Source organism: Platichthys flesus, chromosome 3, assembly GCF_949316205.1.
Source record: "Platichthys flesus chromosome 3, fPlaFle2.1, whole genome shotgun sequence".
In the NCBI taxonomy this organism is placed as follows: Eukaryota; Metazoa; Chordata; class Actinopteri; order Pleuronectiformes; family Pleuronectidae; genus Platichthys; species Platichthys flesus.
The window spans coordinates 1,251,926-1,277,776 of record NC_084947.1 but is presented as its reverse complement, the minus strand read 5'-3'; the positions used below and the strand labels follow the sequence as shown (position 1 = coordinate 1,277,776).

At 43.6% G+C, this 25,851-nt stretch overlaps 1 protein-coding gene across 2 annotated transcripts; it reads right to left on the bottom strand.

The window, feature by feature from the left end:
- Nucleotides 1–5,177: 5,177 nt before the first annotated feature.
- Nucleotides 5,178–25,599, bottom strand: ppil2 (peptidylprolyl isomerase (cyclophilin)-like 2). Of its 2 annotated transcripts, XM_062381287.1 has the most exons (21): nt 25,454–25,599; nt 25,238–25,287; nt 24,439–24,484; nt 24,225–24,287; nt 24,042–24,093; nt 23,728–23,779; nt 23,305–23,396; nt 22,812–22,901; nt 22,633–22,708; nt 22,005–22,165; nt 19,261–19,336; nt 18,388–18,494; nt 15,454–15,543; nt 14,096–14,129; nt 11,446–11,563; nt 11,166–11,222; nt 7,738–7,810; nt 7,539–7,601; nt 6,702–6,844; nt 5,587–5,623; nt 5,178–5,556 (listed from the first exon to the last, which is right to left on the bottom strand). In XM_062381287.1, the coding sequence occupies exons 1-21, from the start codon at nt 25,483–25,485 to the stop codon at nt 5,320–5,322; spliced, it is 1,749 nt and encodes a 582-aa protein (XP_062237271.1). In that variant the 5' UTR covers nt 25,486–25,599; the 3' UTR covers nt 5,178–5,319. The 2 variants fall into 2 exon arrangements, with proteins under 2 accessions (XP_062237271.1, XP_062237270.1); XM_062381286.1 differs by having other exon boundaries at nt 5,178–5,623.
- Between the last annotated feature and the right edge of the window lie 252 nt (nt 25,600–25,851).

Here is a 25,851-nt window from a genome sequence, read left to right as displayed (position 1 = left end):
CTCTCGTCTCTCTGAGTGATGTCATCCTCGTCCAGACTCCGCCCACACGAAGTCGTGGCAGCGCTCAGCATCCACTGTCGCCATGACTGCACCCCCAACCCCCCCCTCTCCCGAAGCCGCCGGGCAGCGAGGTCATCGTGAACGAGCGACAGGCGCTGCGTCCAATGAGAGGGCAGGAGAGTGATGTCACCACATCTCAGCAGCTTCAGGAGACGGAGCCGTCGTCTCTCTGGAGGAAACAGGTGAGAAGACGTCAGCTGATGGAAATCTGATTTAGACCTGAAATCACCACCAGGGGCTGATAGGGGGGGGGGGGGGGGGGTCAGGGCGGGGCTTGGATCAGAGCTGGAAAAACACGTTTTAATATAATGATCTATTTCTTTATGGACAAAACAAACATGACACTTCTTTATCGGATGAGAGGATCTCATCTCAGCAGAGAAGATGTGGGAGGTGACAAAGAATCTGAACATCACGTGACCACAACAGTAGAACATGGAATCCAGTGGAAGCCGGTGATGCAATCTCACGACAGCAGACATCTCAGAAACCTGGACGTGCACGTGGGGAAGTTTCCTTCTGCTTTCTTGTGCCTCGTCTTTTGTCTCTGTGTTATGTCCCTGCTGCATCATGGTCCTCTGGTCTCCTGGAGCCTCACGTGTCTGGAACATCACGTTTGAAGCTTCTACAGACAATTAAAAAAAATCCCTTTGTTGAAACCAGAAGCAGAAAATCTCCTGAGCTTCTGGTTTTTCATCAGTTTCTTCTGTTTCCTTCTTTCTTTGTTTCCTGTGTTCTCTCTCTTCCTGTTTGTCTGTGGGCGTGGTCACCCCCCTGGCTCCTCCTCCTCCTAACTGCATCAGCCAATCATCTCACCTATCTGAGTGGTTTTAATGAACTTTTGTCCCAAAGGTCTCGTCTCTGCTCAACATCTCTCTCTATATTTATATCTCCCCATATATAAATAATATATGATTTAATATTTGTGGAATTTTTCCTTGAACACATATAAAAAACTATTAAGCCGAACCACCCCCCCCCCCCCCATTTGGCTTCATAACCCCGAAGGTCTGTGAATCTACTTTAATCCCTTTCATGAAAAGCTTTTATCACAAATATTAAACTTCATATTAGCAGAATTAATACATCGTTTGTGTCGTAATCAGATTCAGAAACTCAGTTAAAAGCTTTCAGCTGCAAACAGGAGCCTGTGATCCACCGGAGCTTCTCCTGATCGGGGAGAGCTCCTGTGGCTCATCATCTCTCTGAGGACGGTGGAGCATCATAAATGTTTCAGATTCAACAGCTCTGACGAACCCTTTGCCCTCAGCGGAGGGGGGGGGGGGGGGGGTCGATGGAGGGGGCGTCACCGGCTGCCTTCTCTTCCACGACGGCTGATTAATTTCCAGTCTTAACAAGTAACAAGTGATCTCCATTACTCCCACAAGGATCCCAGTGAAACGCTCTCTGTGTATGAGAGAGGACACAGTTTGTCCCTCAGGGACCATGGCACTGAAGGACGGACGTTAGCTTCAGCTCTGGAGGGAACGTCTCCGTGCAGAGCGATGATGTCATTCACAGTTTAGAGAATAACAATGATTTATAACGTCTGTGGGAGATTATATTCAAAGTCTTTTATTGTTTGTTTTGTCAGATTTGACGATGGACACGTTTCTCTTCAGGACTTCAAACAGACAATATGTGACTTGGCCTCTGGGGGTCTCTCAGTCCCAAAATAACAAGTGACTCTGTGTCCCAGTTTAAGCTCCGCCCCCCTTTTGAGGACGAAGAGCATAGATATATAAAGGCTAGATGTCTCATCCACGTTTCCGGTCAACGGAGTCGAACGTCCGCACATGGCGGCCATCTTGCCACAGGAAGCTTGCCCACCCATAACATTGTGTTGGTAGTGGTACATGTACTTTTTAAATAAAAATAAATAAATAAATAAAAAAAAATCTTGATGTATATTTGTTAAGGGAAATCTTGTACATTACTCTATTTTTTGGAAAATAACATAATTATTCATAAGTATGCAGTGTCATAACTACATCTCTGACGTTTGTAACAAACCGAATCGTTTAAAAATTGGTTGAGAATTTGGTAAGTTATGGTTATTTAAAAAGTACGTACCACTACAACACAATGTTATGGGTGGGCGAGCTGCCTGTGGCAAGATGGCCGCCATGTGCGGATGTTCGACTCTGCTGGCCGAGACATCTAGACTTTATAAATATCTATGACGAAGAGAATCTCCATGATTGGCGTCACGTGCGTCGTTACCTCTCTGATGACGACTCGTCACCGAAGCCCAATGCATTCTGGGACAGGTTGACCTGAGGAGGAGCTGCCACCTGGAGCCGGTGGATTCTGTTTGTCAGAAGAAGTGAAGCCGCTGCTACGTTCATGTTTGTGATGAAGACGTGATGAAGACATGATGAAGACTCGACCTCCATGTTGGAGCTCATTAATCCCGATGGGAACAGGCGTCTCTATCAAAGATCTTCTGGTGGTTGTGGAGACGACTCGTCCACATGGGACTCACACACTTCGATCCATTCATCAGCCGTCCATATATCAGTGGATCAGCTGAGAGACGTCTTCACTAACAATATAAATATTAATTATGACATTAGAAGAAAGAGGATTGACTCTGAGTCACTGCCTCAGTGTCTCTGAAGAGTTGCTCTAGAGGACGGACTTCAAACTAACACACAGGACGAGAGAAACACAACATTACCAACACACGTTCAAAACAAAAACCAATGAGTTATATGAATAAATTAAATTGACATAAATCCACTGTCCATGATTCTAATGAACTCTGTTTTGATAACATCTGTTTCTGTCTATTAAAGTTTAACTGTCGCTCTGAAACTAGACGTAACTTGGAAAACTAATTCTTTAAAACTCAAACTTAAGTCTTGATGAGTTTGAGTTTGGCAGAAACCCCGGCTTCACTTTAACGGTCGTTCTTATGCTCGGCTCTGAACTGTCCAACAAACATAAAGACAATGTCCTCGTCAGGTCCTGAGACGTCTCAGGGACAGAAATACAGGAGGTGTGTCCTCGTGAGGAGAATGAACTGAGACCTGAGCAAGGACAGACTTTAAGAAAACAGTTATTTCAGCTCGGACACTAAAACCTGTGGCTGGAAATCAGCCAATGGAACATTTCACCAGTCTGTGTTTAAGGAACAGTTTTAATTTGCAGTAGAGAAGCTTCAGGTCGAGGACATGAAGCTCAGAGGAGAAACTATGATGATCACCTGGTTTCTATTAGAAATAACCAGTGGTGATAACTGAAAGTATTCATAAACAACTTTTCTGTCATTCTGACAGTTTGGAGGTGAATTCAGTTAATGTGAAGGAATTTCTTCTTTTGATAGAAATGTTCAGATTGACTCAGTAATGACCTGATGAGAAATCAGAGGTCAAAGGTCACAGCGATCTCACAAACCTCTATTATCCTTGTGAACGAGTTCTTTTAAAAACTCCTGAACAGGATCCTGAACAGCAGCTTCACATTTCATAAGGTTTTATAACAACATTTGAGAACAGCACAAACTTTCACTGCTGATTTTAACAGATGAATTAAATAAAGATAAAACACATACACACAATTTGTTTTACATGTATCTGCCAGGATCTAATTCAAACATTATCAAACAAGAATTGTCAAACATATAAATAACTTGATTGGATACTTTATTGATCAAGAGGGAAATAAAGTAAAACCTTTAAGTAACTGTATATTCTCAGTCTGTTGTTTTGAACTGTGCAGTTAAACCTATTGACACCGTGTCTGAACATTATGTGAACTGCTTCATGTCTGAAGTTACCGTGACCTCGTGACCCCCCCCGCCCCCGTTTCAACTCACACGTTCAATTCTTTCAAGAACCTCAGAACTCAATTATTCATTGAATCAGCGACTTCAGTGTCGACGCGTCGGCTTGAATTCAAGTTCTGCCTCCGGGCCGACGGGACAGAAACCGCTGAGTCACTGTCACAGTCTTCATCGTTCAGCTCTGGAGTCTTCATCGTTCAGCTCTGGAGTCTTCATCGTTCAGCTCTGGAGGTCAGCTTCACCTCACTCAGGCAGAGAGCACAGTTTAAAAATAAGACCTCAGAGAAGAAGCGTTAGAGACGTTAACCAGGAAGCTGATGAATTATGGATAATGTGACACCAGGGGGCGATCGGGGGGGGGGGTTCCACTGTTCCTCCTGAGCAGCGAGGACCTGAACAGGAACCGTCCCAGTTTGACTTCTGCTTCACAACCAGCAGCTGCAGATTCGACTCTCAGGCCGTGAAAGATTTCACGTTCGCTCGGGGAAACGATTCCACTGGAAACTGATGTTTTCCAGTAACCAGTTTGAAAAGTTGCATCATTTTAGATCTGAATGTCACTCGAGGGTCGGAAACTAAATTACAACTTTATACTTGTTAAATTATGACTTTAATCTTGTTATATTACCACTTCATTCTCATATTATTACTATATTCTCATAGTATTGCTACTTCATTCTTTTAATATTGGGAATGTTGTCTTAAGTAACAACTTCAGTCCCATGTTACGATTTTATGTTCATATCGTTAAATTAAGACTTTTATATCGTTAATATTGCAACTTAATTCTTGTTGAGGTTACAATTTTATTTTCATATTACAACTTTATTCCTCAAGGCTCATATTCATATTTAATATGTACCTCATACTAGAAGAGCTCCTCAGAACTTAAACTTTTCAGGGTTTCAGTCGGATGAGGAGAATCTGAAAGTCCTGAAATAACCAGACGTCCTCTGTGGACATGAAGTGGCCGAGCTCCAGATGAATCTTTAATGTGTTGACTTCAATCTTTACCTGGAGCTTTCTGTGAGGCAGCGGCAGAAGGACTCACATCCACTAACAGATCTGGGAGCTGCGCTGGCATTGTTCTTCACCACAGAGTAAAACCTCCTGAGTCTCTCTCTGGTGTTTATCATAAACCGCCCACAACCAATCAGATCCATCACATGGTCTCAGCCCAAATATTGATCAGATGGTGAATCGTGAAAAGATGAATTTATTCTTACTGAGACGTGTTTGCTCTTAAAAAGTGTGGAAATCTTTCTACACAATCACACAGAGTTAAAACAACACACAATCAGGATGTGACAAAATACAAGTTAACACACCATCATTGAAAAACGTGACTTTAATCGAGACTTTCACAAGACACCAAAACTGAGAAATGATGAACGATAATAAAAATGTAGATTTGAAGTAGAGCCGACTTTTAGCTTCACCAGTAAGAATACAGAGCAGCTGAACGTGTCGCTCTACCAGGAGCTGAAGTCTCCCAGACTCGACTTCCCTTTGGACTTCTTGGCTGCAGCTGCTCCACTGGTGGACGCTCCACTGGTGGACAATCTGCTGGGTAAGGGTCCCGTGATGGACGCTCTACTGGTGGACGCTCCGCTGGAGGAAGCTCTGCTGGTGGACGCTCCGCTGGAGGACGCTCCGCTGGAGGACGCTCTATGGGTGGACGCTCCGCTGGTGGACGCTCCGCTGGTGGACGCTCCGCTGGAGGACGCTCCGCTGGTGGATGGTCCGCTCTCATCTTCAGCCGCCGGACGTTTTACTCTGAAAGAGCCGAACCAGAAGATCAACACACCGAGGACATTTCTTATCTTCATGTTCACATTGAAACTGTTCTTTGATAAATATGTTGTTTACCAGAATCTCAACTTCTATATTCTTAAATAAAAAAAAAGTCTGACCAAATTCTGTCACTATGAGATGATTGACTGAATAATTTAATATTTCCACACACAGACTGTAAATAACGATAACACGTTTCCACTTCCTTCCTCTCGCGATGGGTCGAGGAGGAAGAAGAACGTTCTCCAGAGGAGAAATCTTCACACGTCTGGTTCCAGTCACTAACTCCTGCTTCTCCACCACAAAACCACTTCCTTGTGTTGTGGCTAAAAGCTAATTTCTGTCATCCTGAAAACTTATGAGAACATTGTTCAGAACTGAAACGTCTCAATGAGCCAAAAGCATAAATACTGAGGTTCTCTTCATAAGAACTGAACACGATGTGACAGCAGCTAGAAGACAAGAGGGTTTCATTCTGAAGATAAAAGCTTTTCCAACACAAACTATTTCTACCATAAATCCATAAACCAGCATTAAAACCCTGCATGGCCGAGTTTAATAAAGCCACAGAACAGAGATCTGAAGTGTTCGTCTCTTTATTGTGTCGGATGTTAAAGTGGCAGCAGTGTGAGATGTCTTTATGGTATCAGACAAACATGAACTTTCCTATAAAAACACAAAACACATCAAATGTCCCTGAATTATCCCCATGAGGAAAAAGGTAATCTTCTCTATAATTGACAATTTAGAACGTCAGGCCTCGGCTCCTTCTGAGTTACTATAATGTTTAATCATCTGTTTCCTTCCCGTTTGTCCAACGTCTCGCTGAGAGAAAACACTTTGAGCACTTTGAGCAGGTGAGGACCAAAGAAACTTCTGACATCAAGTTTATGATCTTTAAACTTCCAGCAGCTTTTATAGGACGTCACAGCAACTTTAACACGAGTCTCTACTACAGCAGAGGACAGGGACGTGCTTTGAATAGTAAATGAGTGAGTGTGTGTGTGTGTGTGTGTGTGTGTGTGTGTGTGTGTGTGTGTGTGTGTGTGTTCGTTCTTACACTTTGGAAGGGTTGATGTATTTCCCCACACCCTCCTTGAAGGTCTTAGGCGCCAGCCGCTCCTGTCTTTTCTTCAGGGAGACGCTGGCCTGCTCCTTCTCGTCCTCCTGCCTCTGCACCTCCTGCTCTCGTTCTGCTGCGATCTGAAGAACACAGATGACAGAGGACACCCATGTCAGAGGACACGCATGACAGAGGACACGCATGACAGAGGACACGCATGACAGGACTTCCCTCCGAGCAGCTGTTAAAACCGTGTCCACTCTTTCAATGTCCAGGTGGGACTTTAAGATCCGGGTGTGTTCATAAGACAACAGAGGAAAACTCCTTCACTGACACAGAAACCAGATTCACAGATTCTCTGATAACGATTCACATTCACAGCACTAAAGAAAAGACGTCTTGGTTCACGTTCCCTCACGTTGTGTCATTAACACAGTTCTCAGTGAGGAGCTCGTCTCCTGCTCTTCAGTCTGTGAACCGGTCGTGCATGAGATCAACTTTCCCTTCAGTGCACGTGAGCCCCTGTTATGACACAGATTTAATTAATTCTGTGGGAAACTGCAGATTTAGTGAACAAATAATATTTTAATAATCTGGATCTGCTCATTAATTCGTATCGGGAATGAAATGTAATGGGTTCAGGTCATGCCCCCCCACCACTAAATATCCACTAACTAGTGAACAAATGATTAAAACAACAACAACATCATCGGGGGATGTAATCACTGATTTCAGTGAGTCTCTGCTCAAACTCACTGACACACACACACACTCTGGATGAGGATGACTTCCATCATTAATTCAGAAGTGTTCATGTGAAGGAGAGACACCCACCTGAGCGTCGGCCTCTTCGTACGGGTCCACGAACACCGTGGCACTGATGAGCTTGATCTCCGACTGGAAGACAGAGACAGAGACATGTGGAAGCTGAAGAGCTGCGAGGACGAGTGAATGTAGAGAAGTGTCCCTGTGAGGGAGTCTCGTCCTCTCGGCTCCGGTTAACGTTCCTCATGTGAACATCACGGACTCTTACCTTTGGTTTGTCTGATTTGGGATCGCTCTCCACGTTCTCCATGGCTGTGAGGGCCTCAAACCCCCCCACCACCCTGCAAACACAAAACACAACATGCTTCATGCTCTACACACGGAGGTGAACACAACAGAGACCTAGGTTCCCCCCCCCCCCCCCCCCCCCCCCGACACACAGATCAAACAAGGGCAGAACAAGATTTGGTGTTTGATAATATTTCACTGAATCCAAATCCAGAATCAAATCCACTGATCCGATCTGATCCTTTCAGATCCCAATGGAATCTCAGTAAGAAGCTTTAACAGCTGTCAATCAGAAACACAGGTTTTTAAATGGTTGTTAAACGAGATTCTTCAGATTCTTCAGGATTATTTCAGTTTAACATCATTCACTTCACCACCTGGAAACAAGCAACAGATGATATTGATATTAATGTTAATTGATTCATTTCTGAACCCTCCAGCTTCTTGATCCATGTAACTGAGCCTGATGAGCTCAGACTCATCAGCTGATCGTTACTACAGTTCAGCTGCAGGTCGGTGATGTCACACTCTGATGTGTGGTTCTGAGCTCGTGAACCAACAGGCTGAAGGTTCAGCCGTTACACAACCACCTGTAACGAGCTCCAGCTGATCGAATCTACCGACGCACAATTCAACCCGAGAGTCGACGTTAAATAAGAAGCTGCTAACGCTACCTGCTCCTTTTTAACATCGGCTTGTTAATGAATCTACAAAACTGATCCACAGGAGGCGAACCCAAATGAATGCAACCCCCCCCCCCCTTCAAAATGACAACCTTTATAAAGATGTGACATCGCCCTTTAGCCAGACACTGAATCCATCTCCACTGCAGGGCTGCTGAACTGCAGGCGACCCTGCAGCTGACCTTCCACTGCAGGAGAGGGGGGGTTCACCCTCACTGGTTGTGTGTTTGAAGTTGTGCAGGGGTGTGCCATGATGTGTGTGTGCTGCTGCAGCAGGTAAAGGTGAGAAGATGAAACACGAGGACGTTCAGACTGAAGCTGCCATGACACCAAACTGAAGGTTGGAGAAGTGTGGGTCAATAACACAGTTAGTGTGAGACTGAGTGAAACACACAATATCTTCCTCTGGACCATACAACTCCACTGACCAGAGGACTCATAGTTTGATTTGAGTCACAACCTCAAACAACCGTTCAACAACTTGTGCTACAAAGAGCAGAACCCAGTGATTTGAGCCAAGACAGGAAGCAGATCATTATCAAGTCACGTTGTGTTACACACGTTGTGTTACACTCGTCCCTAAAGTCCCGACAGGTGCACGAGATAATAACTTGTTCCCACAGGATAATGTCTCAACTTTTTACCACTAGATAAAGACCGTGTGGGAACTAATTGCTTCATGTGCAGCAGAGGATTCCTGTGTTAGCTGCAAGAATTTGATTGTGTGACATTCGAAGGTGAAATCAGAAGCTGCTCAGCAGAGTTCTCTCAGTTTCGAGGGCTCATGTGCAAACCAGTTTAGATTTTGTCCCCACAAGATAACAAATATCAGCTGTGGGGAATTTACACTGGATGGATGGTTCCCTGCTGGGCGGTGGCCACAGCAGCAGCCACCCGCTGCCTGAAATCACCTCAAGTCCAATATTCTTTAACTCGGTTTAGGTCTCCATCGACCCCTGAGGTAAACATCTGTCTCCAGCTGCTAAATGCTGCCCTGGGTTCTCCAGCAGCTCAGACTGTGTCTGTCTGAGGTCTGTTTCTGAGCAGGTAGGACACACTGGGTTTTAAGAGCTTCTTCACTGGAAACCACTTCCTGCTGCGACCCCCAAAAAAGACATGATGAAAACTGTGAGTGAACTAAAACTGTGAAGATGTCGGCTGAGAAACAAACATAGAAACAGAGGAAAGAACTCGGTTGGTTCATCACTGCCTACGACAGCCTTCATATTACTAATACAACAAATACACACACACGCATGCATGCACGCACACACACACACACACCAGACTGTTTATGAAAAGCTCTGCACACATGTTTGAGGAGGACTCAGGCATGGAGCCGGGACCCTCCCCCTGATCAGCACCAAAACCTAGTGTTCTGCCAGGACCGATACCAGATTGTTTGGGGTAAACGTCACATAGATTCGGTACAATCGTGGTTACACACAAACCAACCAATCAATGGACAGGAGTGAAAACAGCAGACCCCGTGGTCCTGATATCAAACCACAGTCTGGACATCATGAGACGCTGCACTCGCTCAGAGCAGAAGCTTTAAGTGCGTCGGCCATGAGAAGAATCAGCTGAAAGCCGCCTGAATATTTTTAGACAACTGCAAAAAGAAAAGCATTTAATATCTTGCTCAGAGAGAGAGAGCGAGAGCGAGAGAGCGAGAGAGAGCGAGAGAGAGAGAGAGAGAGAGAGAGAGATAGTCAGTGATAAATGTTTCACTGCTCCTGGTCGAGTCTCTGGAAACCTCATGAGGGAGTTCTGTTGAACCGAGGATGAGCTCGACTGTCACTCAGTCAGAAGCACAAGGCTCATAATGAGTTGTTATTACAAGTTGAGTGACAAAATAATAGATAACAAAGGTGTAGTGTCTACACCTTCCTGTGACAGGTAGCTCTACAGTGTACATGTCTACAGGAAGGATTAGAGTCTACACCTTCCTGTAGACAGGTAGCTCTACAGTGTACATGTCTACAGGAAGGTGTAGAGTCTACACCTTCCTGTAGACACGTAGCTCTACAGTGTACAGGTCTACAGGAAGGTGTAGAGTCTACACCTTCCTGTAGACAGGTAGCTCTACAGTGTGCAGGTCTACAGGAAGGTGTAGACTCTACACCTTCCTGTAGACACGTAGCTCTACAGTGTACATGTCTACAGGAAGGAGTAGAGTCTACACCTTCCTGTAGACAGGTAGCTCTACAGTGTGCAGGTCTACAGGAAGGAGTAGAGTCTACACCTTCCTGTGACAGGTAGCTCTACAGTGTACATGTCTACAGGAAGGAGTAGAGTCTACACCTTCCTGTGACAGGTAGCTCTACAGTGTACATGTCTACAGGAAGGTGTAGACTCTACACCTTCCTGTAGACAGGTAGCTCTACAGTGTGCATGTCTACAGGAAGGAGTAGAGTCTACACCTTCCTGTAGACAGGTAGCTCTACAGTGTGCAGGTCTACAGGAAGGAGTAGAGTCTACACCTTCCTGTAGACAGGTAGCTCTACAGTGTGCAGGTCTACAGGAAGGAGTAGAGTCTACACCTTCCCTCTCTGTCTGGTGACTCTCTGCTCTGAAGCAGCTCCACAGGAAACAGGTATTAAAGAACAACATGAGAGGATCAGAGAGTGAGACGACGATTTAACAAGCGTCTGTTGTGATGATCTCATTTCAAACATCTGCTGCTTAATTACTCACAACAACAATAATAATATAAAAAGTTTACCTTCCAAATATCGTGTGCTTTCTGTCGAGGTAGTTGCACGACCGGAATGTGATGAAGCTGAGAGAAACGCAAACAGAGCACAAAGCAACGTTAATATAAATCCTACGTATATTTAAAGTACTATATAAAAAGAGGACGTCTAAAGAAGAAGAGCCTCGATTGGTTGAGTAGTGCAGCATTTTATTTCAGCCACCATTTTTTAATCTGTTGACGGAGGGTCAGGGACAGAGCGACTGTTCAAAGTTTAGGAAGAAGCACTTTTTAAAAGAACATCTCTCACAACTGGGACTTGTTGGTGTCCGGGCCGGAGTTGGCCATGCTGAGGATGCCGCGGCCGGTGTGGGACAGGTTGGGCCGGAACTCGTCCTTGAAAGGTTTTCCCCAGAAGGATTCTCCGCCTGAGCATAAGGAGAGAGGGTGAGGGAGGAAGGAGAGAAGGAAGGAGACAAGGAAAGGTTTCATCTGATTGGTAGTGAAGTTAAAGTGACTCCTCAGCAACATTAACTGAGTAACACATATTCATCCCCCCCCCCACCTTCCAGTGAGTGTGGCTCATTTGGTAGAACTCATTGATTCACACGATGGATCTCCCTCACAGGAGTCTTTTGGTCCGAGTCCCAGTTCTCTGGAGTTCAGGCGTCTCTCTCAGTGGTTCTCTTGAAGGGGAACAGATGACTTCAGCAGACAGAGCGGAGATGGAAGTCGCTGAACCACCTCACATTCCACCATGATAAAGTGAAAGCATTTCTCAGGCTGATACGCAGACTGGGAATAAAGATAGATGAGACGTCTCCCCTTTCTCCCACTCTCCAGAAATGAAGCCTAAACAAATCCCAGATTCACACTTTGAGCTGTGGTATCAAGTTCCTGCTGAAACACACACTCAACCAAGCAGAGTCAAACTCAGCTGTCAATCATGAAGCTTCACCCTATTAAAGCCAATTCAAACCAATCTTATTAGAAACATAAGGTTTGATGAGCTGCCATCGTTATCTCGATACAACAAGTCAAAACCTCATGTTTGCAAATGTCATGTAAATTAAAGTAAATCATGTTTATGCAAGTTTGTGTCTGCCAATAATTACACAGGGAATCAAATCTTCCTGGATGAGGAAAATAAAGTTGTTTGGACGAGTACAACAAGTCCAACAAGTTATTAAAGGAACTCATCGAGTCCTTTCCCTCAGGCAGCAGTTCACTGACAGTTCAGTGTTAATCTGACGTTCAGCTGAACCATCTGGAGTTTAATGTGGAGACGTCGCTGAGTACATCTGATAAATGTGTGTGTTTCAGTGTCACAATCCTCTTAGTGTGTATGAAAACAACACACAACCCTCGCTCAATCAAACGACTGCAGCATTCCAGAGGCTCTGTGTGATTTCACGAGAAGCCGGTTTGCCCTTGAACACGGACCCACGTCGAGAGGCTTCAGCTGGGAATCATTATTCAGACCGACTTCATCATGGAGACTCATCACGATGAGTTCACAGGAACACGCACCGCGGGAGCTCATTGGCTCACGATGGGGAAGAGGATCTGTCGCCCTGAGGTGTGTTTCAGTTTGTGTCCTGCCAGCTGGTGTACGTGCATGAAACTGTGTGTGTGTGTATAAAACTTTGAGTGTGTGCTGTATGTGTGTGATGGGTTGGAGGTGTGTAAACATATACCACCAACCAATCAGCTCCTCTGAGGTGTTGTGCAGCCGTCAACACCCCCCCCGCCCCCCCCTCCGGTGACATTTCTGCATAATTGATCGACTTGTTGACATTTTACCTCGGTACGTCTGGATGGTGAACGAGGAGGAGAACAAGAGGGAGGACTTCTCCACCAACAGTTTGTGAAGCTGCAGTCGCTCTGTTGTTATTTCAAATGATTCAAAGAGTGAAGGGAAAACAGAAGAGGACGTCTCTGTCTGAGAGCCGCGAGGCATCTCCACCAACGAGCACGTTATCTGACCACTGCACAACACGTGAGCTTGTGTTCTTCGTTTCATATGAAGAGTGTGAGTCCGGGTTTCATGTTTAAAACATCTCCTTCTCCGAAGCAGCTCCTTCTGGAGGGTTTTAGATAAATGAGGCTTATCTGAGCTGGAACGCCACAGTGAGCAGCTTCCAGGAAGTGTCTCTGCTCAATTTACATGGAGACAATGAAACTCAAAATCAGCTCAGGTAGGATTTTCTTGCATAGCCTCAATTCATGGTGACGTTTCCCCTTCTCTTCCTGCCTCTGTCATAGAACCACTTCCTCTTTAACAAGTCGCGTTAGAGTGAAAGCACCAGGTTGGTTCTGTGGATGTTCTGTACGAGGAGAAGTCGTCTTTAAAAACACATTAGAAAGTATGTTCATGATTTTCAGTGCACACGTTGTTCGCTCCAGGTGTCGAGGAGAGTTTTACCCTCAAGCCAGATATTCTACACCTTCATAAATCTGTCAGCGTGTGTGTGTGTGTATTTTGTGTAGCGTTAAGAGACGCCCACCGACACAAAGCCCACTTTGTGCAGTAAAGTCCCTCAGCGGCACAGACGGCATGAAGGCAGGAAATGAACTGGATGAGGCCTCGCAGTCAATTACACGAAGCTGCCTTTGAAACGCACTTTAAAAACAGGAACATGACACCGAACGCTGGTTGTTTGGTTGTTTAACATCCCCCCCACCCCCCTTTCTGCCCCCCTACACCCAGCCCCTTTCCCTCCAAATAATCACTCTCTCTGTGTGTGTGTGTGTGTGTGTGTGTGTGTGTGTGTGTGTGTGTGTGTGTGTGTGTGTGTGTGTGCGTCTCTTCTGAACCCCCTTGTGCCTCTGCAGAGTATATTTAGTAACACTCTTGACTTACATGTTGAGTTGCCAGTGGTATTTACGCAAAGCTTCCAAAAGGGAACTATTAATAATTCGACAGGGAGCTGTTATGTGGTGTGAGTGCTGGTTCTCACCTGTACCGGTGCCAGTCGGGTCCCCTCCTTGAATCTGGAAACAAAAACAAACTGTGTTACGTGCTGGTGATGCTCATTCAAAGCTGAATACACACTTTGTTCCTTTTACCTATTAGAGGAAAATGTTCAATTTCTGTTAAGTGGTCGAATGAGGGTTTAACTTGTAACGTTATATTTTCTTTTGTCAAACGGCCAAACTGGAGTCGTGTTCCTTGTAATCATTAGGAACAGACGTCAAACCCTCGCAGGATACTGGCCTCCATTGTTCATTGTTCATCAAGAGCACTTCTCCGAAAAGCTGCAGGTTCTGACCACCGGTGCTGCTGCGGAGCACATTGAGACGAGTGGGTTCCTGCGGTGTTTGTGTGGACGCCATGACCCCGGGCCTGGCAGAATCATTTCTGCCAACACTGGAGGAAGCAGGAGCTGATTGTGTTTCCAATGTTTTCCCATTGTTTGCTGTTTATTCAGCAGCAGAACCAAGGGAAGAGAAGCTAAACAGCAGAACCAGAAGGAAGCAGGAGGAACACTGATGAAGACGGCTGCTGGGCCTCCTGCTTTTCAAAGTAAAACTGTCAAGTGTCCTCACAGGAGGTTCAGTCCACTTACATGGTCGTGATGAACGGCTTTACAGAAGGAAGCAGGAGCCTCGTTCCCCGTCCCATTAACACACTGAACTTCAAGTGTTTGTTTTGTATGTCATGACAATACTCCCTCCCAGTCCACTGTGGAGGCCGACCAGTAACGAGGGATAAACAATTCAGAGCTTTCAAACCACTGCGTATGAAACCAGGGGATGGAATAGAAAGAGAGTCCTTTTGAGAGCAGATGTCCACTCTGAGCCACTTTCATTATGGGAGCCGAGGCTGTGAAGTAAACTGACAAGGAGCTGATCAGAGATCTGTCGTCTCACATTCAGAGTCCCGGGTCAAGACGCTTTAGTTTGAGAGCGAGTTGGAACAAAGAGTTTGTGTGTTTACTCCTCTCTGAAGTGATAAACACTCACATGTGTAATTATCTCAACATCAGACGAGATGAATGACAGCCTGGATAGTGATTCATGGGTCGGTGAGTACACGGGGGGGGTGAATACACCTAAATATAAAATAATCTAAACCTTAATCACCAACATTCATATAAAATGTCTCAAATCCCAAACCATTTGCATTACTCTGATCAAATCTATTTGTTCTGGAACCTGTCACTCATCCTTTTATCACATCTCCCTCTCTGTATTGAAACTCTCCGTATTCCTGTTTTTGCCGACATAACCAGTTCCAACTCTTCTTTGTTGGTGCAGAGGAGAGCGAATGGGAGAGAGAAGCAGAAAAGCATTGTGGTTGAGTTTGATTCCTCACCATGAAGTTCTTGATGGACCTGTGGAACACCGTGCCATCGTAGTATCCTTTCTTACACAGACGGACAAAGTTCTCTCCAGCTTTGGGAACCTGGAGGAAAGAGAGAGACACGTTTATTAGATTAAACAACTGTATCATTAACTGACTCAGTAACTGGGGTCCTGAAAGGTTTCTCCACAGTCAATAATATCAGCTGCTCTATAAGTTGATCACCTCTACCAAAGAGAATATCTTTAACCATTACCTGTTAGTGCAGATCCAGCTCAGGGGACGGATCAAAGGATTTTTAATTCCTCTTTCTTCAACATTGTGAGAGACGTTTTCCAACATTTTCATATATTTCCCAGAGAATAATTCATAGGTCCCGATATTTGGTGCAGCTTGAATGAATTGAAGGAACTTTGGGTCTTGGTGGAGGTTTGGGACGTGACTTTACGTTTCAACCTCCAGATATCATCCCATAGATATCCAAACAGATGTCATCTACATCCCACTAACCAGTGGGAGTGGCTGCTCTGTGGTAAACGTAATGCAACGCTGAATCATCCGATAATAGCTGACATGATTTTTGCAGTTCTGGAAATCATTTCCCTGCTTACAGTGACGCCACCATTACACCTGAGGATTGTGGGTAGTGTAATATTTCTCCTCGACATTGAGAACTTAAGTTTTCCTTAAAACAAGGTTGATATCAAACAGACTTGTCGTTTCTTCAGGAGCACGAAACATCTTCATGAGGTTGTGGGAATGGGAACCCTGCTGGTGAGCTCTGTAGACAGAAGCCAGGTATTCTACACAGTCACAAGGATGTTGTGTTGGTGTTTTTTAAAGAACACACATCTGGATTGTCTCCCCTGCTGAAGGGTCGACCTGTGTCTGTGATGCCCCCCCCCGCTGAGAGAAGCTGCTCTTGACGGGCTGTCGCTCTGTGAAATGAGCCGGCTGCTATGGTCCAGTGTTATTATCACCAACAGCCTCGAGGAACACTTCTGTGTGTGTGGGAGAGAGACTTAACTTTACCCCCCCGGCCGCGGTGGTTGGTGTTTTCCAAGAACCTTCATAAAACCTGTTTTTATTCATCGGCCTGTCGTTGTGTGACGAGTTCCTTTGAGCTCTGCTGGTCTTATTTCCTCCTACGTCTCAATTCTGCTGCAGAGGCTCGACTCGCTGCTTCCTTTACCCTTCATGGTAAATCCTGGTTTTCAGAGCACTCTGGTACAAAGAGGCTTATTGTTTTAAACCCCTCCACAAAAGAAGGAAGAAACTAAAAACAGGGATTGGTTTTAACCAATTTTAGCCACTAAATACAATTTCTGGAATGGAACAGAACGCCTCAAACTCGAATCTCAGGAGGAACTGTCTTGTTGGAACAGATAACCAGTTTGCATTAATAACATTTCAGTAAAATTCAAACCTTTTCCTCTCTGTGTTTCCTTTCTTTCATCTAAATGCTTCTGATCTGTAAGCAGAATCTTTTACGTCAGAGATCTTTGTCTGTGACACGTCTGCCTGTCGCCGCCGCCGCTGTGTATTAGTGGTAAATTGAGCGTGTCCGCCTGCGTCTGTGTTTGTGTCTCTGTTTCTCTGAGAGACTTTTCAGCCTGGGAATGTTTCGAATGCAGTCCACATCAAAACAAGCCTGGCTGCCTGAAGCTGTCAGCAATCAGTGATGTCAGCAGGGAAACAGAATTTGCTGACGCAGACTTACAAAATGGTAATTCACATTAACTCACAAGCTCTTCTCCTCTACAAGTACTACCCGGGGGGATGAGGGACATAAAAGCCATTAAAATAATTCCATTAGTCTGAGAAAGTAAAAATGTATTCTGCCAAGATTGTGTGCATGTATTTAGATCCCCAGCAACCTATGCACATCATTGAAAGTTAAAGAGAAGGATGTGGTTTCAAGATCTCGTTTGTCTTATTTCTTGGGAAATTACCAGAAAAAGTTGAAAAACCTCCTTTTCAGTGTTAAACATAATGAAAACACAAACTTAGATCTGAACCACATCCTCCCACAGTGATGCAATAAAATACACAACCTAAATACAACTAGAATGGCACTACACGCACATCACACACACACGGACCTGAAATACAACCAAGCATGAACTGCTCCTGGGAACTCACTAAAACAACCTCCAACATAAAAACAACCCTGGCTCCGCCCCCTCAATTTAATCTGCTTATATAAATAATGAGTTTCATGAAAATCAGTTCATTAGCTTAATGTCCTGCTGACAGAAAATAAAACCTCCTTCCTGGAGGGAATAATTCAGATTCTTATTTGAATCTAAATATAAATCTTCACTGTGTAAAACATATTTGTGAATCCATCACAGCCATCAGGTGAAGTCTATTTCCAGCTGTGTCATCACATCTCCCACGTCTGCCCCCCCACTTCTCATCCGAGCCGGGGCAACGAGGGCGACGGAGACGTCCAACGTGAACGGGCCCTTCATGGGGGGGGGGGGGCTCTGGACTGAGAGTGCATGTGACAGTGAGGCAGAGCTCATTAATTCATAAACAGCAGGCCACGAATAGAGCCGCTGTGTGAGAGCCACCGGGGAGGAAGGTGCTGAGGAGGAGGAGGAGCAGGGCGCCGAGGGCAGCTCGTCCAACCGCTGCCTCGCTCCACTCATTATTCTGATTCGACGGCTCAGGGGCCAATGAGAACCCAGCACTCGAGACGCCTGGTTACCGGGGCAGAAACGCATTCCTGGAACGCACGCCGTCTCCCAGGAGCCCACGAATAACCTTAAGAAGGAGGAACACGCCAAACAGCTCGGTGCCAAGACGTAAAACTTGTCTGGCAGAAGGTCAGACTCTGCAAAAGGTGGATTTAAGTGTTTGGATGAGTCGACAACGAGCTCAGGCCAAGCCTGCGTCACAACAACATCACAAGACGAGTGTGTGTGTGTGTGAGGTTGTTACCTTATCACAGTGCAGCTCCACATTCACGTCCCCCTTGTTGGTGTGGAGCCGGACGTAGCCCTTCTTCTTCACGTACCCGTAACGCACCGTGTCGTCAGCGATGGCCTCTGCAAACGGAAAATATGATTTCAGTTCTTGTGACTTATTGATGACCACCTTTTGAGATGGAGACAGTCTTTGGATTTCATTGATTGTTTGTGAGCCTCATGTTGCTGAAGGTAAAATCTCTGACCTTTGAAAACCCTCACAGCTTCGTCAGTGTGATGGTTATTTAGATTCACCAGGAAATGATTCTCTCATGAACATTATTTCATCCAAATAGATCTTTTACAGAGTGCAATATTTAAAAATACAGATTCAGAGACATAAATAAATCAGTAACTAAGATGGAAATCCTGTCTGTTCAATACTATACACACAAACACACATATGTTCACACACACACACAAACTATATGGACGCAAGTATCTCACTGAGACATTTTGGACAATTCTAAGCTTCCAACTTTGTGGGAACAAATTTTTCTGGATCTGAATATATGGATATGATAAATACATGCGTTGTCAATACAATGTTGAGACAATTCATGTCCACACTCTTCTTTCTAAAAAACCTTGAATGAGGTCACTGAATGTAAAACCCTTCATCTTCTTCTGAAGTGTAGTGAACGCACTACACAGTTGTGTTACAGTGAATCTTTCCCATGAAGCAGCTCAGAGTGTGACAGGAGGAGGAAACACAGTGTGAGCACAAAGCTGCACGAGTGTGACCCCCCCCCCCCCCCCCGTCTTTACTGGATAAATAAAGATGAACGTGTCTGAACCAGAGGTGCACGTTTCTCTCTGCTGGGAACCTGAGGACGTGTTCACTCACCTGCTACGTGTAAAGTTGCCGGCGTCATGGCCGTGGACGTGAAGGAGGCGGACACTGTGCCTGTGGAGTAATGAGCCTGAGGGAGAGAAGAGAGAAAGTTACAGTTTCAATGATTTCTCACTCCACCGTCTAAACACTACGTCTGCTCTTAATGAGTTCATTTATGATGTTGGTTCATTCAAAAGCCAATGAATGGGTTGATTTTAGTTTCTTCTATCTACAAACATAACAACATGAAAACGGCTTTGAACAGCAGAGACCTCAATATATATTTTTACTTTATGCCAGTTTTTTCATGCTCTTCAAAATGTGCACCATTAATTGAAATGAATGAAATTAATAGCAGATTAAAATGAGCATTGGACGACACAGAGGACAGATGCACGGGAATCAGACGCACGAGGCCGTGTAAACAAAACAGCACATGTTCAAGTAAACACCTGAACCCGAGAGAATTGGGTTTGATACCTTGATGAATACAGATTGGCTTGAGGTAACAACTTCATATTTTCCCTTTAGACAAATTAAAACATGCTCTTTACAACGGTGTAGATTGTTTTTAGGGTTAACTTTATCATATGCGCACGTTTTTCATTTTCAGACGAACTTGTTATTGTCCTTTTCAGGACATTCAGCCGCGGCAGCTTCTGTACGACTAAGAGCACAGCCCCCCCCCCCCCAAGCGTGGAGAAGTCGCTGCCATCTCATAATTCGGGGCACTTAAGATGCGTTCAGGTCGTTTGAGTTTAAATTATAGTAGAATACATTTGCTGAATAGTGATGTTCACCTAAAAATACCACAAAACCCAGCCGGGAGACCGGAGGAGTTATTTAGGTCTAAGAGAATAAGAGCTGAGCGAAGATGAAAGCTGAGAAGTGAAAATGGATTTTAAAAGCTCACGTCTATTCTACAGTCCTGGCTTACAATTCTTCTGCTCTAGTTCTTGTGAAGATGCATGAAAGCACAGACTTCACCTTGTGTGCTCCGTCTGACCTATATTCCCTGTTCCCTCAGAGGCTGCTGAGCGGCACCTCCACGGTGAACTGAGAGCCAGCGAGGGGAAGCTCTGGTGCTTTCAAATGTAATGTAAGATAATAACTTTACTACAATGACTAAATCATCAGTGGTCCAGTTGCTCAAACCAGCTCTGACAGGAGCTCAAACAAACTCTGAGGAACAACTTGGACAGAAAAACACAACAAAATCTAACCTGTTTTGAAAAATGTGATGAGTCTTGTGTCAACGTGATTGAAGCAACATGAGGTAGAAATCATTTTTAAATGTGCGACAGTTTTGGAGGAAGAATTCAGACTTGGTGAGAAAGACCTTTAGTTTCACTCCTTATTTTCCAAAAGTGAAAACCAGTAAACAAGACAAACTTAAAGCTTTGTGAATTCACAGAAAACTTGATTTTCACTTTGACTTCAAATAAAAATCTCATTTTATTTCCTTCTTTGCTTTTCCGCAGATAAATATTGATGTACATTTGCAAAGCGAGGAAGCTCACGCACCGAAAGGTTGTAGTACATATTTTTAAACTTCCAATGAGAGCACTGCATTTTTGCTTTACAAATTTTCCCGGTAATTAGATCTACTTACACATATTTTGTATTTTAATGAATCTTCTACATGGACTCAGTTGCTCTCCAGGTCTGGATACCAGACGTGGTGGAGCAGCAGCTGATAAAAGCTGTTGTCTCTCAAAGTGAATCAGGATTCCTCCTCCTCCTCCTCCACCTCCTCCTCCTCCACCCGGTTATTCAAGGATACGTCTCAGAGGCAGTGTGACCACAGGCGACCCTCTTTGTTCAGCATCTGAACGTTTGCTTTCCCTTTAGTTAAACCAGGAACCACTGAGGCCAGAAGTTTACACCAGGTAACACAGAGAATCCAGACGCTGTTTCAAAGTTAATCCTTTTCTAACAATTACATTTCAAACTCAAAGGTTTAATTATGTCTAATATTTTAGATCTCAACATGTTTTCTAAATATCTTTGTAAATACAGACATTTGCTGTAATGCATTGAATGCACATGTTAATATTATCCATATTCCTCACAACACTGAAACATCCTTTGTTCTGTTTCTCCATGTTGTTGTTTTCTCTTGTTGTCGTCAGTGCAGTTCATCTATTAATGTGTGTTTGGCTCCTCCTGGTGTACGTAGTGAAAATTACACTTATTCACTGGATAAATTGCTCACAGAAGCTTTACTGTAGAACTGTTACATCTATTTAAATGCTTTTAATAAATTATTCAAGACTTATCAATCTTTTAATCTCCTAAGAGCTGCAACTGAAAAATAGATTTCTTATGATTCAACAACCGAGTAAACTGGACCTGGTTTCCACCAAAGTGAACTGAGTCCTTGTGGTGGACTGGTCCTACTGCAGGTTCTACTGCTGGTTCTACTGCTGGTTCTACCTGGGAACCTTTTAAGAACCAGTTCGAAGACTTTCAGATCTTTCCCCTACCTCTAATTTACTGAAAGTGAAAAATGAATTACAGAATTCAATTCAGTGTTAATTCTGGTCACATGTGGTCAGCTCTGGCTTCTTGGCTGTGGCATACAGACGGAGGATGTGAACCCACAACCCTCAGGTGATTTACTTACTTTACTAAGATGTGAATCAGTTTTTCTGATTATGTTTGATATTTTAACTCAGAGTTTCTTGGTCATTCATCATGTTCCCTCCACAGGTGTCAGTTTAAAATAAAATGAGCATCATGATGTTTTTCCTTACAGCGTTGATCTTGTCCGTCTTCTTGGGCACGGGCACTAACATGGTGGACGCCAGCAGCTTGTCGCCCTTGTAGTCTTTGTACAGCTCAGCTAAGGTCTCCCTGGTCTCCAGGTTGGTCGTCTTCAGGTGGTACTGGGGGTGCAGCTTGGCCTTTTCCTCCTCTGAGAAAAACAGAAAGAGGAAAGATATGATTTTAAACTCTTTCAAGTCCAAAGACAACTTGAGACTTAAGGCCTTTAAACCCTCAACTGTATTTGTCGATTTATCTCATATTTGTCTATTAGCTATTGTTCCATTGTTTTGGGCTTTAAGCTAAATTCAAATAGTTTCAAGCATCAGGCAACGCAACTTCTGTTGAAGAAAATTAATTAATCAAATGTGTAAAACTATTATCAGTTCTGGAAACATCCTGTGAAACATCCTGAAGCTCAGAAGCATCTGAAGTTCCTGAACCAGTGAAACTCACCAAGTTCTCTCTTTGTCAATATTGTTCTTTGTATTTAATCTATTCTTTTCTTGAATAGAAGAACAGATCATCCTCGCTTGATTCAGACTCTTTCATTTCCAGAGGCTCATTATTCTGAATCCATATAATTTCCTGTTTAATGCAAACATCTCAACAACTCACCTGGATCCAACACCTTCAGGTTGTTCTTCACGTGGAAGAAGTCAGAGACATTGAATTTATCCAGGTTTGTTGGATCCTATGAAGACAAAACAAAAATAAACTAAACAATATAGGCTACTTTCCCCTAAATATTAAAAATAATGATATAATAACCTTTGTGAACCAAAGCAACAACCCACCTGAATTGTGATGATGTCCTTTCTGGTGAAGGGCTCGTCGGTGAGCAGATCTCTAAAACTCTTGGTCTTAATGTTGAGTTGCTCCACAGCCTGAGTGACAAGGTGAAACAGAGAGAAACTAGAGATCTCTCCTTTGTATATACTTCTAATCATCACATTATAGCAATTTGACAGATTTCTGTTGCTTCTCTTGACCATTCATTATTATAAACAACGTATTTTTGAAGAAAAAGGCAGTTTCTTCTTTGTTGAAGATCTGTCAAAGCAGAGGAAATGTAACCTGAACGTGTTTAATCCTCATTTTTTTGGAGAAACGTTTGTTGTACACAACTCGTACTTTGATGTCAGGCAGCATCTTATGAGACCGTGTGTACTGAATCACACTGACGTTGAAAATCAACATAATAATATCTCTGCAGCTGTTTGTGTAGTTTGAGACATGTGGACAAAGAAGTCGTGTAAGGATCAGTGTTGCGTTGTTGATGTCACCCACCTCGTTAGAGAAGACGTTGCCTGTGACCTTGTTGGTGACGATGTGAGAGTTGTTTGTGAAGATGTTGTACAGGACGGGGCAGTGATACTTCCCTGGTTGAAAGAGAAGAAAACATCAGAGGAAAGCAAAGCCGCAGAGTCACAGGCTGAAAACTCAAGAAGCTCCTCATGAATGTGCCCCCTGCTGAGTTAGACCTCCTCTCCCGTAGCCACTTGCTTTAATTTACTCCTTCAAAAGCTCTCTCACAGAACTGCAGAGACATTAGTGTGGCCCTGACTTTTTATTTCCCAACGACCCACTGATTTTGGTGATTTGCAGCTGAGGAATTAAGCCCTAATGTCAGTGTTAACCTTATTATGCTCAGTAATTAGTGTCGGTGTGAAACCTCTGAGGTTAAATGAGACGGAACCTGAGTTCATTTACCATCTTGGTTCTTGGCGAAGTTGAGTTTGATCAGAGACTTTGCTTCAAGTTTCTGTGGGAACGAACAAACAAGCGTTAAAGTGCAATCAACAACATTTTTACATTTCAGACGTTTAGATTCCATCCATGGGGAATTTCACTTTTCTAATTGAACTGTGTTCTCTGTTTAACTGCTCCACCAGTGCTTCATGTCTGAAAACAGCGTTCGATATACATTTTTAAACCCCCAGCTGCAGAACACAAGTCAACATTGTGGTAGATGAATGACAGTAGATAAAAAAACCTGTATCAATATGATGACAATCATTTCTTACCTCTCCAGAGATCGGATTCGTGCCGAACCTCTTAATCCACGGAACAATGCTCCTAAAACAGAGGCAAGAGAGGAAGTAAACTATTAAACAAATACCGTTTAACAACTGACAGACAAAGCCTCACTTAGAGTCCAGCAGACATCTTTAAAATATATATACATTTATTAAATAACATGTTCTTACAGCAGGTCATAGATGACTCCCTCCTCCGTGCAGACAGGATACTCAAACGGCTGCAGGGACAAGCTGAAAGGTTTCAGACACATTTTGAGTGTGAATATAGATTTTAACATCTGTGCAGTTTCCAGTATTACTATCAAATTAACATATTAATGGAACAGGGAGGACATCATTTCATAGATGTCTTATTTAGACGTGTTGTGCTTCTTCTTCTTACCTGCAGTGGTCGAATGGAAGGCGTCTGAAGTTTGCCTGAGGGATCACTGGAAAGTAAAAACATGAAGACAAACTTCAAACGTCTTTAATTTCCAGACATCTACTAGGTTTTAAAGATACTTTCAAAACCTGGTCTCTGAACAGCAGCTCGACACTTCATTTTGAAGAGAGCGATTGGTGGAAATGTTGATAATGAAATAGATGGACAATTAATAAATATTATAAGTAACTGTAACCTCCTCACTGTGCTTAAATAATGCATAATCAATATATTTATGTATATTACTGGAGAGTAAAACTACAAGAAAGGAAAAGAATCATTAATGATCCAAACAGGAACTTCAGAGCTGTGACTGATGATCACAGCTGATTGTGGATTATTAATACAACTTGAGCTCAGATACACAATACTTCTACTCACATATTCTAACTGTACTGCTTATTCATCTGTCAGACTTTTGTATAAATACCTGAAATATGAATAAACCTCTTGACTTATGTTACTCACGTAAATGTAAATATTGTTGTTATGCTCTGTTCCCTGATCCCTCACACGTGACTCTCTGAGGTTTCTATGGTTTAATTTACTGTTAAAGGGTTTTTTGTACGTTTTACTCTTGTTGAGGTTTTACTGCAGAGATGTCGCACCTCGTTAAGTCCAATGAGACAAACTGTGACTTGAGAACATTTAAAAATATATATTTACACTATACAAATACAATTAAAGGTTTGTTTTCACAGGTTCAAGTTAATAAGGTTGTAAACACAGTTTGTGGGTTGAAAGGTGGTAAAACACAAACCGTTTCGTTTTCCTCCGTAGTAGTTGGTGTACTCTGTACACGTGATGTACCTGAAGGGGGGGAAAACACACAATAATACATGAAAACACCGGAAGATTCGTTAAATAAGAGTAAAAGTAAAGTTAGCTCGTTGACAAACAGCGTTAGCATGCTAAGCTAACAGCAACAAGCGCTTCGCGGTGTCGCTGTTTGATCCAGAAACACGTGATCACTCACATTTTATCCTTTTGATGCTGCCGCTTCCCCATTTTGAGTTTTTGTGTAAAAACCACGAGTTTCTCTCCAGAAAAAACACAAATAGATCACCGACACAACAACAGACGAGCTGCTCTGTTTCCCTTCCGGTTTATATTCTTCTTCGCCGTCGTATTTGATGATGTTTGAGCTGCTACAGCGAAACTCTGCTGCCCCTAGCGGAACATTGGTTCAGGCCAAATTACCTCAGCATATATAAATACACAAATAAGTACCTACAAAGACTCCTCTGATCTATGAGGCTTAGAATAACGCTCCCATTGAATCCCATTCAAAATAAATTGGGACATTATAATATAATATAAGCAAAAATTTAAATAACAAATTTGTTTTCACAATGTAAATACAACAGAATAATG